Source organism: Pollachius pollachius (genome assembly GCF_949987615.1).
Source record: "Pollachius pollachius genome assembly, chromosome: 18".
Lineage (NCBI taxonomy): Eukaryota > Metazoa > Chordata > Actinopteri > Gadiformes > Gadidae > Pollachius > Pollachius pollachius.
Window position 1 is genome coordinate 13,122,491 of NC_136951.1, and position 15,452 is coordinate 13,137,942.

Genomic DNA, 15,452 nt, shown 5'->3' on the forward strand with positions numbered 1-15,452 from the left:
ATCAATCATTAACAGACAAGGAAGAGGACGGAGAGGTGTGAGAGTGTGTGTGTGTGTGTGTGTGTGTGTGTGTGTGTGTGTGTGTGTGTGTGTGTGTGTGTGTGTGTGTGTGTGTGTGTGTGTGTGTGTGTGTGTGTGTGTGTGTCAGTGACTGGCCACACTGGGGTGCAGGGGTTTGACCCGGACCCTGCGGGACAGCCCCAATCTCAGTCCCCCCCCAGCGGGGGACCTCAGCGCAGAGCCCTGGGAGGGGGAGGGGCTGCTGCCCAGCTGACCTGGAGGAGGAGCCACAGTATTGACCAATCAGGGAACTGCTCCCAAACCACTGACCTGCCGTTAACTGTCCCTTCTTCATTTAAATCGTTTTAATCTTCTGTCAATCGAGAATTGTGTGGTTGTATTTGATAGTACCTCCTTTACTTTCTATTCCTAGAATATCTATGTTGTCATTCTGCTGTCAACATCATGGTTAATTATTAGTTAGTCATCTGTGCAGATTGCTATGAAGAAATACAATCATGTCAGAGATCGATAACGTGCCAACTAGTATTATTAGTACAATTACCAAAACATACAGAAATAACTATTCCCCTTCTGACCAAACTTTGCAGAAGTAGAAAAAGAGAATGAATGACATAAATATCAAGGATCATGTGAATTTCCGCAAAGCGTCTATACTGATCCTTTCAGTTTCATTGCCATGACTAGGTCGTTATGATCACGCCTCCCAAGGTCCTAACAGATATATAGAGGACATATAGAGGCCAGCATTGACCTCTGAGACTTGTTGCTTGGCTAGGTCAGGATCGCTGCCTCATTGGACGACTGGCCTGTAAACCCAGTTTATATAACTTAACTTTATTGAATTAGAACTTTTACATTCTTAACCCTTAATTCTTTCAATAAGTGGATTTCATAATCCTATTAAATTAAATTATATATATTGAATACATGTATATGTAGTTTATACCCCACATAGATCATAAACCCTTGAATAAAAATGACTCATTGAAATGTAAAGTAAGTCTATTCTATTGTTTAGTGTTAGTTTACAGCCTCGGCCTCTCCCACCATCGGGGATCAAAGGCCTCTGCTCTGTTCTGAGGTCATCTTACCTGGAGGATTCCACTTGGAGACTCTGCTGCCCCCTGCTGGGCTGGCAGCAGGCACACAGGGAGGAGAGGCGGCAGAGGGGGGCGGCGGCCTTCTGGATCCTGACCCCTGATTGGCCGAGGGAGGGGTTCTGAGGGGCGTGGATGCGGCGGCCCTGACTGGTGTGGAAGCTGTCAGGACATTTTAAAACAGTTAGAATTAACCCCTACCTGCTTTTTAATGACCGATAAACACAATTCAGTGAGTGAATAAATCCATACATAGTAGGGTACCTGCTGCTGGTGGTTTGGCTTTAGCGGCTTTGGAGGTCAGCTTGTCCCTCTTAGAGGAGGTCTGGGGAGGAGGACGAGGAGGAGGAGTCTTCATCTTCTTCTCCATCTTCTTGGTATCCTTCTTGCTCTTCTTGATGACCTTCCTCATGGTGAACTCCTCATCCTCACTCTCCGCCACGCCACTCGAGTTGTCGTCACTTTCCGATTCTGAAAACCCATTCGGGAAAATTAGAATCAAAGATAATTTGGTGTCGAGTATAACACCACCGAAAAACAGAGCGCTGACAGGACCACCTGGTGTGAGTCTGGGCTTGTAGTCCTCGTCTGGGTCCTGGTCTGGGGTCTGACTCCGTGGGGGCTCACCCGTCCTGGGGGAGGACTTGACCTTGGAAGACCCTCGCTCTGCCTGGATGTTGTCTAAACCTTCAGTTATAGCACACAACATGGAGACGATTATAACACACAACAACATGGAGACGGTTATAACACAACAACATGGAGACGGTTATAACACACAACAACATGGAGACAGCTATAACACAACAACATGGAGACGGCTATAACACACAACAACATGGAGACGGTTCTAACACAACAACATGGAGACGGTTCTAACACAACAACATAGAGACGGTTATAGGACACAACAACATGGAGACAATTATAACACACAACATGGAGACAGCTATAACACACAACAACATGGAGACGGTTCTAACACAACAACATGGAGACGGTTCTAACACAACAACATGGAGACGGTTATAACACAACAACATGGAGACGATTATAACACACAACATGGAGCCAGTTATAGAACAACATGGAGATGGTTATAACACAACAACATGGAGATGGTTATAACACAACAACATGGAGATGGTTATAACACACATCAACATGGAGACAGTTATAACACAACAACATGGTGACCGTTATAACACAACAACATGAAGACAGTTATAACACAAAAACAACATGGAGACAGTTCTAACACAACATGGAGACAGTTCTCAGTAATGACCAGGGTGTAGCCTGCTGGATGTGGCCGTAGAATGCGGACTACATAAAGTCTGATTACCCAGCAGGTTCCCGTTTACGCTGCAGTTAGAAAACAGCAGAAGGGAAGGATCTTCTCTTTCCTCTCGTCGTCGTACATCCTCAGCTTCTGAAGGAAAATACATTTATAAAAAAGGCAAAAGATTAACTACTTCAGGTCGATAATAATGTGTCTAAATACCATTGGTCCGTCACAATATTGCTCAATTGATGTGATGTAGATATTATTTCATCAACTGTGGTCCTTAACATATACATTAGTGATAGATAGAGGGATGGCTATATCTGAGGGAAGGCTTAATCTGAGGAAAATCTTAATCTGAGGAATGGCTAAATCTGAGGGAAGGTTTAATCTGAGGAAAGGCTTAATCTGAAGGAAGGTTTAATCTAAAGGGATTTCCGGCTCTCAGCAAAGATCTTTAGTATCTTGGACCAAGAGTCGTCCCCCAGGACCTGAGGCTGGGTCCTTTCTCCTATCATCACAACACGCTACTCTGTCTTTATGTGTTGTGTATTCATTAAGTGAAACCAAGTTCATTCCAACCCATTACACGCTGGTAAACCACAGACACACCTGTGGTGGGGGACAGGTCCGCGGTGGGGGACAGACCCATGGTGGGGTACTGCTCTGTGTGGAGGGTGGGGGTCAGACTCGTGGTGGGGGACAGGTCCACGTGGCAGGCTTTGGTATCGTGGAGCAGAGACAGGGTGAGCGCTGCCTCCAGGTCTCGCTCATACACCTTCTGATCCGGCGGCTTCCTGTAGGAGACACAGTAGAGACGAGATGATATCACACTGAACACAGTGGCAGGTTGGGTTACAGTCTAATAACAACGACATCATCCTCTCAGCCAATCACTAACCAGTAGTTATTATTGTAGAACACTATGAACTTATGGCTGAGTTAGATAACACCTATTTTTGTGTTTCGGTATGGCAAATATATGTTGACGTTTCCAAATAAATTGCACATCAATTATCCACATCACCATCATGATAAACTTCTTCACGGTGACCAAAGCTATCCTTGTAGCTGATCAGTGTTGACATGGGGGCCTTACAACAATATTGGTGTATTAACATCTTCCTACCTGTTACTGTGGTTGGCTGAGGGTTGTGGATGTAAATCCTGACTGGAGGTCTTCCTCAAGGGTTTCTTGAGCCCCGGTTTAATTTCCTCTCTTGGTTTCTTGCTGGCAGGCGGCTTTGAACTTGCAAAGTCCTCATCTGAGAAAACAGACACATGAGGTGATTCGAACACACACACACACACACACACACACACACAAACACACAAAAACACGTTCATTTACCGTCATCCAGGTCGCAGTAGTTGATAACCTTCGACCTTCTGTCCAGCGAGAAAGAGCATAACATCGGTGAATAATCCTTTATATATCATATATATATATATATGACATTCCAGATATATCGTTATTGGTTTACCTTGCAGGCCGATCCATAGCTTGTAACACGCTCAAGTTACACTATCTAACGTGGTTTCTTTAGCGACACGTTTAGCTTATTGGACAGCACATATCCCGTTAATGTGTTAACATTAGGTAATGTAAGGCCAGCTATAGGGTAACATATTTAGTTTTAATAGATGAAATCACGTTTAGTGAGGCAAACTGGTAAGTTTAGTGAAGTTTTCTAACTGTAACGTCGTCCTCGGTTTTCAAGCTGCCCGCCCGAACTCCGCGTCTTGTTGACAATCTGAAGACCGCAGCGGCCGATTCGTTACGTTATATTAACCAAGAAATTATAGATTATACATTATTTTTAACTCATATATTAAACACATTCTAATATAAATAACAAGAAAACTCAAATATAATTATTTGACTATATATATTTGTTTATTATACTAACAGGGTTTATATGTAATCGTACCGAATCTGCTGATTTGGACCCGGGGGCTAACCAGTCAGACTTTTTATTTTAGGCCTCCTTACTATTATCCTATTAGATTACATATATGTTATATGATATTACAATTAAATATACATGGTTATAAAACTCTTGAATTGTAGAGACTAGCCCAAATTTAGCCATAAGTGCGATAAGCGAGGAATGTGCTGCCCCCTGGTGGGTCCTGACCCACGGGACCCACCAGGGGGCAGCACCAGTCCTCTCAGGGGACCCACAGGTCCGCTTCGGACCTGGCAGGGAGGATGAAGGCCGGCCCGTAATGACTATGATGGTCCGGCTCGGTCCGCCCACACGCCCACTCGCCGGCCGGAAGCAATCATAGGTCCGTCGATCTCCTCAGTGCACTTCAGGAAGAACATCTTTTAAAAGCGACTCCAGACTCATCATCTCCCCGAGTGGGAGGCTGCGGGCTGCGGGCTGTCGCACACTGGACCCGGACCGACGGGGGGATGAGACGGTCCTCAAGGGCACTGGGGCCAGACACCCGGGCCAAAGGCCACCTGCGGTCGGGCATTCCTCCACTCCTACAGCACCGCCTACAGGCCGGACCAAAATATCACACACACACACACACACACACACACACACACACACACACACACACACACACACACACACACACACACACACGCACAAAAACACGCACACAGGCGAGACGCGTCACATCGCGTTGGCGTGCTTTACTTTCGCTAATTTCGAGTGTTTACATCGTCTTCTTCTGGACTATAAGAGGACTGCGGTGTGAGGAAAGCTGCAGGCGTACGGTCCAGTCTAGCCTCAGCTCGACTAATAGTGCGGTCAAAATGTACTCTGCACTGATGTTGTTGACCTGCCACCAAAATAGTGTGGAATTGTATATATGTTGCAGGAAGCGCCAACGCTGTACCGCCACTTCCATCATGTGTTTTTTATAAACAAAGTCACATGACCCGATAAGTATTTACTGTGCTTCCCGAGAGAGCTCTGCTGTAATTCTAACTGTTGGGTAATGAGAGCCCAGAATAGCACACCTCCATGTCCGCCTGGGTTATGATGTAGGTCTACCTCAGGGAAATGAATAAACACATTTATTCAATGTCACGTATGGCTTTTGCTGTTCGCCAACCCTAGGTATTGATCCAAATCAGCAGGTGTACACCATATAAGTTAGTAAGGCCGTCCATAGCTGGAACAGAAGACGAATTTGGAACAATTTGTGGCACTAATGTCGCTTATACTACTAACTAGAGAAATTACTGTGTGACAGACATTGAATGCACAATCAAACCTCCCACACCGGCCGGTGTTGTGAGATAGCGCCGGGTGAATACTTCCTGCTCTCAGATCAGATCCCAGCCGGTAAATAGACCGGTCGTAAATGCCAGCTCTCCATCCTCTGCTGCCAAGACCACTATTTTGGTATCAGGTGTTGGTCGTCCAGGGAGATTGACGAGCCCAGCAGTGACAGTTGTGAGGTCATCAGCGGGCTTAGTTTGAACCGGTTCTGCTGGAAGTGGTTAGGGGAGCAGTTTCCCCTCAACCACTAATGAGAGCAGCCATCGTTATGCATGTGTTTGTGTGGGTCTCTCTCTCTCTCTCTCTCTCTCTCTCTCTCTCTCTCTCTCTCTCTCTCTCCCTCTCTCTCTCTCTCTCTCTCTCTCTCTCTCTCTCTCTCTCTCATTGCTGTTGGCCTTATAAGGATGTTCCGTGGGCGGAGCCTATGATCATGTGTTTATTTACATTGTACTTTCTTAGGGATGAAAATAAACGTGTTAGCATGCATCTGATGAGGCCTAATGGTTGTTGATCTCAGCGATACCATTCAAATCTAAAATAAGGATCTGGTACACATTGGATAAGAGCAGACTGTAGTAACATGTTACAACAGTGAAACATTTTTTTACAGGACAGAACCGCAACGTTTTACCAACTCTTTGTTTGTGTTTGATAAGATGCTTTTTGTGTCGGTGATGCGTCGCTGGTTAAAATGCATTCTGTACTCATTGTCCGAGTTGGACTGAAACTGGTTTGTTTTGGATCTATTCACAGCAGCTCCTCTCTACATAATCGTATAGTTCCTCTATACAATCGACTCAGAACCACTTCCAATCCGTGCTCTTCCACGTGTAAATAAAAACTAAACTAAAACCTCCCCTGTCTAAAAAGCGATCCATCATCATGAGTTAAGTTGGTCACGTTCCTCGGATATCCGGCATTGCAGATATGTCAGTGTGGCGTTGTTATTCCAACATGTGAAAAGAGGCAGACCGCCGGCCCTGGACAGCAGCCACACCGGCCGCACCGGCCTCAGACCAGCGGCAGAGGAGTGGGCAGACGGCCGCTCTCAATCAGCGACACCACAGCGGTCACTGTTCCTCCCGGCCTTCTCACGGCCCGCCCCCTGCACACATGGCAGACACAACATGCTAGCTGTCCCCCCAGCCTGGTGAGGGCGCCCCCTGCTGGGGGCAGGGTGGGCTGCTGCTGGTTCAACACAACCAACAACCAAATGAGAGTACGGCCTGCTATTAGTATCCATCTCAAATCCCCTTTAGTTGAATCAATACTATTTAGAACTGTCTTCTTCCACGCTGTGTACCATTGGACCAGAGGTGATATGATGTATAAACTAGGCTTGTATCCCAGGAGTCTTAAGATATAGATATAGACATTCAGGAGTAGGTCAATAGAGATGAGGCTTTATGCATCTGTAGGTGATGGACATTGAGGATCAAACTGAACAGTAGAATACCTTACATAACACTGTCCTGCCCTCATCACTCCCCTTATCATTCTCTTGGCTACTGAGACAATAGATTAAATTTAACTGCAGTGGCATCCATTTACTGCACCCAAGCAGAACTCTAAAGTCTCAAGCCGCCCCTCCACTCTCGCTGTGGCATTAGAGCAGCACAGAGATCATGCACGTCGAGTTCACAGGCAAAGAACGGGGTTACCCGGCCACACTATCAGGGCCCCCCGGGGGTTCAGAGGTCAGTGTGCAGTGTGATTGTGCGTGTAGAGCAGCACAGAGATCATGCATGTCGAGTTCACGGGCGAAGCACGGGGTTACCCGGCCACACTATCAGGGCCCCCCCGGGGTTCAGAGGTCAGCGTGCAGTGTGATTATACGTGTTGACAAACTGCAGGGGGTATAAACAGCATCAAAGGGCCGGCGGCGGCGCCCAGGGCACGCGGTCGTAAACTCTGACACCAATTAAAATAGTGGCAGGCAAGTGGCGTTGTTTTCTGCGGGCCATGGGGGGGGTGGAGGCAGGCCGGTCATTCTCATTAGAGGCCGTGTGAGGGGACTCTAAAGGGCACCAGATAGCGTCTACTGTTACTCTTCCCTGTTCAGCAGGCTCTCTTTGTTCATCTAGATCACAACGTGTTCTATTGTATGAGCCGTGGCCTTCGCGGCTCAGCTCATCCCAGGTAAGGATGTTTGTAGCCTGCTGCTTGTGTTTCTGAACCTGTTTCCTGCACCCTGTGGGTGGAAGCAGTGGAACTGCTTAGTTCATTGGAGGATAAACGATGTGATTCAAGTGAGATTCTTTAGATGTGCGATTGAGATGGTCTACCTGCAATGCAGACGATGACATGGGTTTTATTTCTTGAAATAGGTTAAAATAAGTCAAGTTTAGTCATCAGCTACCATAGGCTATAATTGGGTTTATGCGATCAACATTTTTTTTTTCTTGTTGATTGCCACGCAGAGACGTTGTAGCATGACAAGTTACTTCCTGGGCGGTTTTTTAAAGAGTGTGCAAGTCAAACCGCATGGGCTTACTGATGTGCTGCAATGCAGTGAATGAATATTCTCTAGAGCACCGTTGGCTGTTGTTACAGCTTTTCTCCAGCAGAGGGCAATGTTTGCATGCAGGAATTTAAAGAGTTTCGTTTGGAACTTTCTGGACCTAAGCAGAGTTTATTGTTGTTGTTTATTTAACCTTTGCCCGAATATATACATTCATCTAGGGTTATTATGTAGAATAAGTTTAGACGGTAAGAAGTCAAATGAAACAAGGAAAATTAATTCAAGGGTTACAACTGCAAAAGAACAGCGCAAATTAAAGACAATTCAGAACAAGAAAAAGTATTTGGGGTCGATATCTTTCTATTTTACTTCAGGGTGTTAAGAATTGTTGTTAACAAAAACAACAAACCCTGGTTAACAGAGAGGCCTCTCCAAAGTCTTGTAATGAGTAACAGGTCCTGCTGGTAGAATACCATTTGATATTGAAGACCAGGACAGAAAGGACAGGCGGCCCGCCAGAGCCAGGCCCTTTGATCGCTGCTCCTTGTGCCTACACACACATTCAGCCCTGCAAAGGCCAACGCAACTGACAAATATCAACCCCTAGGCTGCTGGCAGGGAAGAGGGTCCACCACACCATGACTCACCCTGGCTGTCCTGTGCCAGCGTCCGTCCCACCCCCCACCCCCCCTCCAGGACCACCACCACCACCACCACCACCACCACCACCGCCACCACTACCATCGACCCCGCATCACCACCCCCACCACCACCACCACCACCACCACCCTCACCACCACCACCACCACCACCACCACCACCACCCTCACCACCACCACCACCACCACCACCACCACCCTCAGCACCACCACCCTCACCACCACCACCACCACCACCACCACCACCACCCTCACCACCACCACCACCACCACCACCACCACCCTCACCACCACCACCATCACCCCCAGCCCCCACCACCACCACCCCCACCACCACCATCACCACCCCCACCACCACCACCACCACCACCACCCTCACCACCACCACCACCACCACCACCACCACCCTCACCACCACCACCATCACCCCCAGCCCCCACCACCACCACCCCCACCACCACCCCCACCACCACCATCACCACCCCCACCACCACCACCACCACCATCACCACCACCACCATCACCCCCACCACCCCCACCACCACCACCACCATCACCCCCACCACCACCACCACCACCACCACCACCACCACCACCACCACCACCACCACCATCCCCACCACCACCACCACCACCCCCACCACCACCACCACCACCACCACCACCACCACCATCACCCCCACCACCACCACCACCACCACAGCCTCCTCTCGTCGCTCTACCACCAAAATAACACCACCGCCCTCCTGCTCATCGATACTCCTGAAGGGCGGCCCACCATCGGCACCTACAAAGACACACGCGCCGACTGACACACGCGCACAGAGCAGCACGCACACGCCCCCGTCCCACGGCGGCCGGGACGAAGCGGCGGTCCCCGTCCCGCGGCTGAGCGGGCGGCTGCGGCCGCTCGGCCGCGGTTTGCGTCCCGTTGCGGTGAGAACGTGCGAAGCGCTGAGCGAATGTGTGAGAGGATTCCTGGCATTCCCTGGAGCGGGCCCTTCAGCCCGGGGCCGGTGTTAGGTTCCTGGGAGTGAGGGAAGAGGAGCTGGGAAGGGGGGGCTGGAGATGGGGGGTAAGGGGTGCGCACTCAGCAGCTGACACCTCCTCTGATCTCTATACCCTGTGCACCCCCTCCCACGACCCCGTCCTTCCGTAAAGCGAATCCCCCGAATTTCAAATATGGCTGCCTTGTAAACCGCATGCTCTCTCAGGATAGTGCCCCCCCCCCCCTCACCCTGCCCTCCCCCTTCCAGGGAAGATGGGGTTGGGGGTTGTTGATGGTGGTGGTGGTGATGTTTGGGGTGTTGACGTTGGTGGTAACGGTGGTGCGTGTGGGGGTGGTGGTGGTGGTGGTGGTGGTGGTGGTGGTGGAGGTGGAGGTGGGGGTGGAGGTGGAGGTGGGGGTGGTGGTGGTGGTGGTGGTAGGGGTGGTGGTGGTGTTGGTGGATGTGGTGGTGGTGGTGGTAGGGGTGGTGGTGGTGGTGGGGGTGGTGGTGGTGGTGGAGGTGGTGGTGGTGGAGGTGGAGGTGGGGGTGGTGGTGGTGGTGGTGGTGGAGGTGGTGGTGGTGGAGGTGGAGGTGGTGGTGGTGGAGGTGGAGGTGGGGGTGGTGGTGGTGGTGGTGGATGTGGTGGTGGTGGTGGTAGGGGTGGTGGTGGTGGTGGGGGTGGTGGTGGGGATGGTGGTGGTGGTGGTGGTGGTGGTGGTGGTGGTGGTGGAGGTGGAGGTGGGGGTGGTGGTGGTGGAGGTGGAGGTGTTGGTGGTGGTGGTGGTGGTGGTGGTGGTGGAGGTGGAGGTGGAGGTGGGGGTGGTGGTGGTGGAGGTGGAGGTGTTGGTGGTGGTGGTGGTGGTGGTGGTGGTGGAGGTGGAGGTGGGGGTGGTGGTGGTGGTGGTGGTGGTGGTGGTGGTGGAGGTGGTGGTGGTGGAGGTGGAGGTGGGGGTGGTGGTGGTGGTGGTGGTGGTGGTGGTGGTGGTAGGGGTGGTCTTGGTGGAGGTGGCCCGGGTGAGGGCGGGGTCGGCGTTGGTGATGGAAGGGGTGGTCTTGGTGGTGGTGATGGCCGGGGGGGTGGAGGGGGCGGCGTGCGGAGGTAGTTGGGGTGGTGCAGTTGGGTGTGGGTGCTGATAGCGGTGGTGGTAATGCTGGGGGACTATGTACGGAGGGTCTCTGAGCTGCCTCATCACATCTTGTTGGTGCGAGCCTCCCTAGAGGGTGAGGATGTGATGGTTGGGATCAATGGAAGTGAGGGGGGGCTGTCATCACTGCCCCCCCCCCCACCATCCTCTCTCATTGCTACGGTTGCTTTTCCTATTCCACAGTGCCAGTGATTGTGTCGATAAGACCTGCTTGAGTCAGATGACTCAGCTGGAGTCAGGTGACTCAGAGTCAGGTGACTCAGAGTCAGGTGAGTCAGGTAACTCAGCCTGAGTCAAGCTGAGCCTGACTTAATTTGAGTCAGGTGACTCAGCTCAAGTCAGGTGAATGAGGCCCTGGTCCCTCCTGGTCATGGGTGTGGCCCGGCGTTGGGTGGGGGTTCTTGGTCATGACACGACACTTTAACAGACCAGGTGCAGTCAGCGCCTCTCCACCCCCCCCCCCCCCCCAGCTTCCCCTGGTGGGCGGAGACCTGCTGGAGCGTCTATGCTGTTGTGGAGCCACGGACACTGCAGTGTTCTTACACCATCACCACCTGCACTGTCCCCACTCCACTACCCCCAATATACAGTCAACACCACCACACCTCCACCAACACCATCTCTGACAAGACAACCTTCACTACCACCAGCACCACCGTCGTTACCACCAATATCACCTGCACCACCGCACACACACACACACACACACACACACACACACACACACACACACACACACGCACACATGAACACACCCACACACAATCACACACATGGGCACAAACACACACACACACAAACACACACAGACACAAACACTCCCGCTGAGACTGCTGCGTCATGATAAGCCATATAGGACTCTCTCTAGAGGACGCTCTGACTCCCAGGAATAACCCTGAGTCATGCTGGGCCTGTTCCTAGATCTCAACACACACCGATTTGTATTTGTATGACTCAGCACTTTTGCCTCATCCGATGAGCAGTATTTGTGTGTGTGTGTGTGTGTGTGTGTGTGTGTGTGTGTGTGTGCGTGTGTGTGCGTGTGTGTGTGCGTGTGTGTGTGCGTGTGTGTGTGTGTGTGTGTGTGTTTGTGTGTGCGTGTGTGTTTGTGTGTCTGTCTGTGTGCGTCAATGTAGAAGCCATAGAGTAGATCCCAGCCTTGTTTCAGAGTTCAGAACTCTGAGCTCCTCCCTTCAGGGCATGAGTCATCATTTGTCTCTCAGCAGCAGCAGCAGCAGCACCACAGCAGTTGGCCTTCAACTCCCAGAACCCCCTTTGTGTTTCAGAGTAGGATCCTGAATATTCATACCACTCTGTTTTTGGTGGAGGGGAAGGAGGGGGGTGAGAGCAGTGTTGCCAGATTGGGCCCGATTTAACACCCAATCTGGCAACCCTGGCTGCAGCGCGCTGTACCCAGGGTCTCCATATTGGGCGGGAAATCGGGCCCAATCTGCCAACACTGGGTGAGAGGCTGAACTCTGCAGCTGACTCAGCGGAGAGACTTGGCCTCCTCCGCAGCCATGGGGGGCGCTTTGCCTTCAGCATCTCGTCTCTACTCTGCTGATTAAAATCCGATCACTGTAACCCCGTGGATCGACGTCTCACCGAGACCCCCGTATGTTAGCGGTTCATGAATATATTCCCCCGCAGCGGGACTCACACACGGTGCGGCGGTGTCAGAGAGGGGAGCTTCATGGAGGCTGGGGGTCGATAGATGATGAGACAGGCAATATGAGGAGCAGTGAAGTCCGAGGAGCAGAGGGAGGAGGAGGAGGAGGAGGAGAGGGAGGAGGAGCAGGTCAGCAGAGGGAGGCGTCTTCATGGGGTTCCTGTGTTCTTCTACCCAACAGCCCAGACAGAAGGAGGCCTGACCTACTAGTGTCTCTTGGGCCTCAAGAAGGAAGAGTGAATGAATGAATGAATGAATGAATGAATGACTGAATAAATTAATAATTGGTTTTAAATGTACCAGATGGTCTGGCTTTCTGCTAGTCTGCTAGTTTCTGCCATAAATGTAGTAATTTGTCTCTTATCCAAATGAAATCCAGGTTAGGTTGTGAAGAATAAAAGCATCCAAACTGCTGTGAACTCCCACTCCTGGAGGGTCAGTGTTAGCAATTGAAATTGCTTTACACGGGGAATGGGTTAGCCTAGCGATTGTAATACTTGCACTTGGTTCTATGAACATCTTTACTGTACCGACAGCGATATATTGTTTCACTTCTTATGACAAATGTACTTATTGTAACAAATGCACTTATTGTAAGTCGCTTTGGATAAAAGCGTCTGCTAAATGCCCTAAATGTAAATGAAATGTTGCACAACCTTTCTGATAAGAAACAAACACTAGAGAGAGCCAAGGCAGCAGCTATAGGAAGAAACAACTTTTAGTTGACAAGTGAAACTAATCATAGTTAATGCATTGTGACTTTGATTGTCTCTAATGCTCCCACTCAATTATAAGGCTTAGGGCCCAGGCATGACTAATCAATCTGTGATTTACCAGCGATGGTGGACCCAGTGCAGTCTGACTGATTATTATTATTGTCCATTCCAGAGAAATCCCCTGCGAATGCAGAGGCTTGCCAGCTGCTGTTTCAATAGTGACCTCTAAAGCTGTCTTCATAAAAGGCTAATTAAAGAGCTTAATCCTGCTGGATCTCCTTACCCCCTGACTCTGGGATGTACACAAATTTGTATGATACCCTGTTCTTTGGTGTGTTGTGATTGATTGATCTGTGTGTCAGGGTCATGTGTGTGTGTGTGTGTGTGTGTGTGTGTGTGTGTGTGTGTGTGTGTGCAGGTTCTATTTCGGTCCCATAGGGTGGCTGATCCGTCCCCCTATACATCCTGCCTGTGTGTCTGTCAGTCAGCCCGTTTACATTCTGCTGTATTCTCTCAAGGCCCAAATTGTGACATTGTCCATTGGCTGTTATGTGGAGGGCCGTTTCAGACCCCTGTTCGTCTGTCCGTCCCTTCTTACCCCCGTCCGGCCGCCCTCCATACCTAGGACGCTTGTCTTCTAGTCACGGGGTCCTGACCTTCTGGGGCTGTGACCCATAACATTAACTCAGGGAAACTCTAATTTAAGTTATAGGAAATTAGTAGGAAACACACACACACACTCACGCTCACTTACACATACACACACACACACACACACACACACACACACACACACACACACACACACACACACACACACACACACACACACACAACACACACACGTTATTAACAAAATATTTTCATGTACTGGGTTACATTTTTGGCAATATTTCAAACACAGCAGACTCCAAATGACATTGATTCAGGTCCATAAAAATTAGACCTATTTTACACATTTTCCATTATGTATTGCAGCAAGAACTTCTATAAAGTGGAACACTGAAGCTGATGAAGAAAGGGTGCTATGAGCATCACCAACAAAAATCTAATCCAACCTTAAATATATATATTTTCTCTAGTTGTGAAAAAGTCTAGTTGTGAAGGTGTCCTCTACCACCACCCCCATGCCACCCCTGCTATCCACGGCCTCGATATCCAATAACAACAAAACCATAATAAGTTAGTCTTCTTTATAACGATGGTCTTTGAGAAGTCGTTAGCAGGCCTAATCATTAACCAGCCTTAGCTAAATCAAACATGGCCCCGGTCCAGTGAATGATAATTAACAGAATGTGTCTGAGCTCAATACTAGCGGCTACTCCCATTGATCGGGGCACTACTCGTCGATACTGTAGTATTGTCTATTCAGGCGTTAGAGCGGTTTGCACGGCAGCATGCTTGCAAAGCAGAACTACAGCTTCCCCACCTCAATTGATTTACCATCAGTGTGTTAGGGCCAGCATGACGGCAGTGAAAACCCAGCTCTCTGGATGGTTTTACAAAGCCTACCTTGGATGATGGAGGGTGCTGATAATCATTTAGTGTCCTGCAAAATAAAATATGTTTCCCCAAATTCTCTTTTTTCCTTTCACCTGCTTCATTGCTTTTTTAATTACATTCTGCTAAAGTGTGATTGCCAGCTATATCTTCAGTGAGTGAATGCATTTTAATAAGTTAGCTATTGCTAGTAAGTAGTAACTCAATCTTTCTTTCCAGTAAGAAGTGGTCATACTGCCTTTTGCCACACCTACCAGTTTGGTGCATTACAATGGTAATAGTTGCTAAGGGAGGTCTTATTGTCTTGGTAATAGTTGCTCAGGTAGGTGCTATAAGCTAAATAATTGTTTCTACAGTAGGTGTTAGGGAGGTCTTATTACCGTGGTAATAGTTGCTATGGGAGGTCTTATTGCCATGGTAATAGTTGCTATGGGAGGTCTTATTGCCGTGGTAATAGTTGCTATGGGAGGTCTAATTGCTATTGTAATAGTTGCTAGGGTTGGTTGTAATAGTTGCTATGGGAGGTCTTATTGCCGTGGCAGCAGAGCTCACCTTGCGCACGATGCAGCGGGGCTTGTGGCGCGTGGGCTGTCCCCGAGTGCATTCTACCGGCCCCTTACCCGGGTACACTATGGGGGTACCGTTACCGGGGTAGGCTACGG

The 15,452-nt window shown here is 49.6% G+C and overlaps 1 protein-coding gene across 1 annotated transcript; it reads right to left on the bottom strand.

Moving 5' to 3' along the window:
- Positions 1–22: 22 nt before the first annotated feature.
- On the bottom strand, positions 23–4,106 carry rad51ap1 (RAD51 associated protein 1). The gene is made up of 9 exons (XM_079756149.1): positions 3,891–4,106; positions 3,758–3,795; positions 3,536–3,671; positions 3,019–3,203; positions 2,467–2,553; positions 1,680–1,808; positions 1,386–1,592; positions 1,116–1,283; positions 23–275 (listed from the first exon to the last, which is right to left on the bottom strand). The coding sequence occupies exons 1-9, from the start codon at positions 3,905–3,907 to the stop codon at positions 145–147; spliced, it is 1,098 nt and encodes a 365-aa protein (XP_079612275.1). The 5' UTR covers positions 3,908–4,106; the 3' UTR covers positions 23–144.
- Positions 4,107–15,452: the final 11,346 nt, after the last annotated feature.

Coding starts and splice junctions, on each gene's coding strand:
- rad51ap1 (XM_079756149.1), bottom strand. Junction 2,554..3,018: donor GGACCTGTCCCCCACCACAG/GTGTGTCTGTGG, acceptor ATTTTCCTTCAG/AAGCTGAGGATGTACGACGA. Junction 1,593..1,679: donor CAAGCCCAGACTCACACCAG/GTGGTCCTGTCA, acceptor ATGGGTTTTCAG/AATCGGAAAGTGACGACAAC.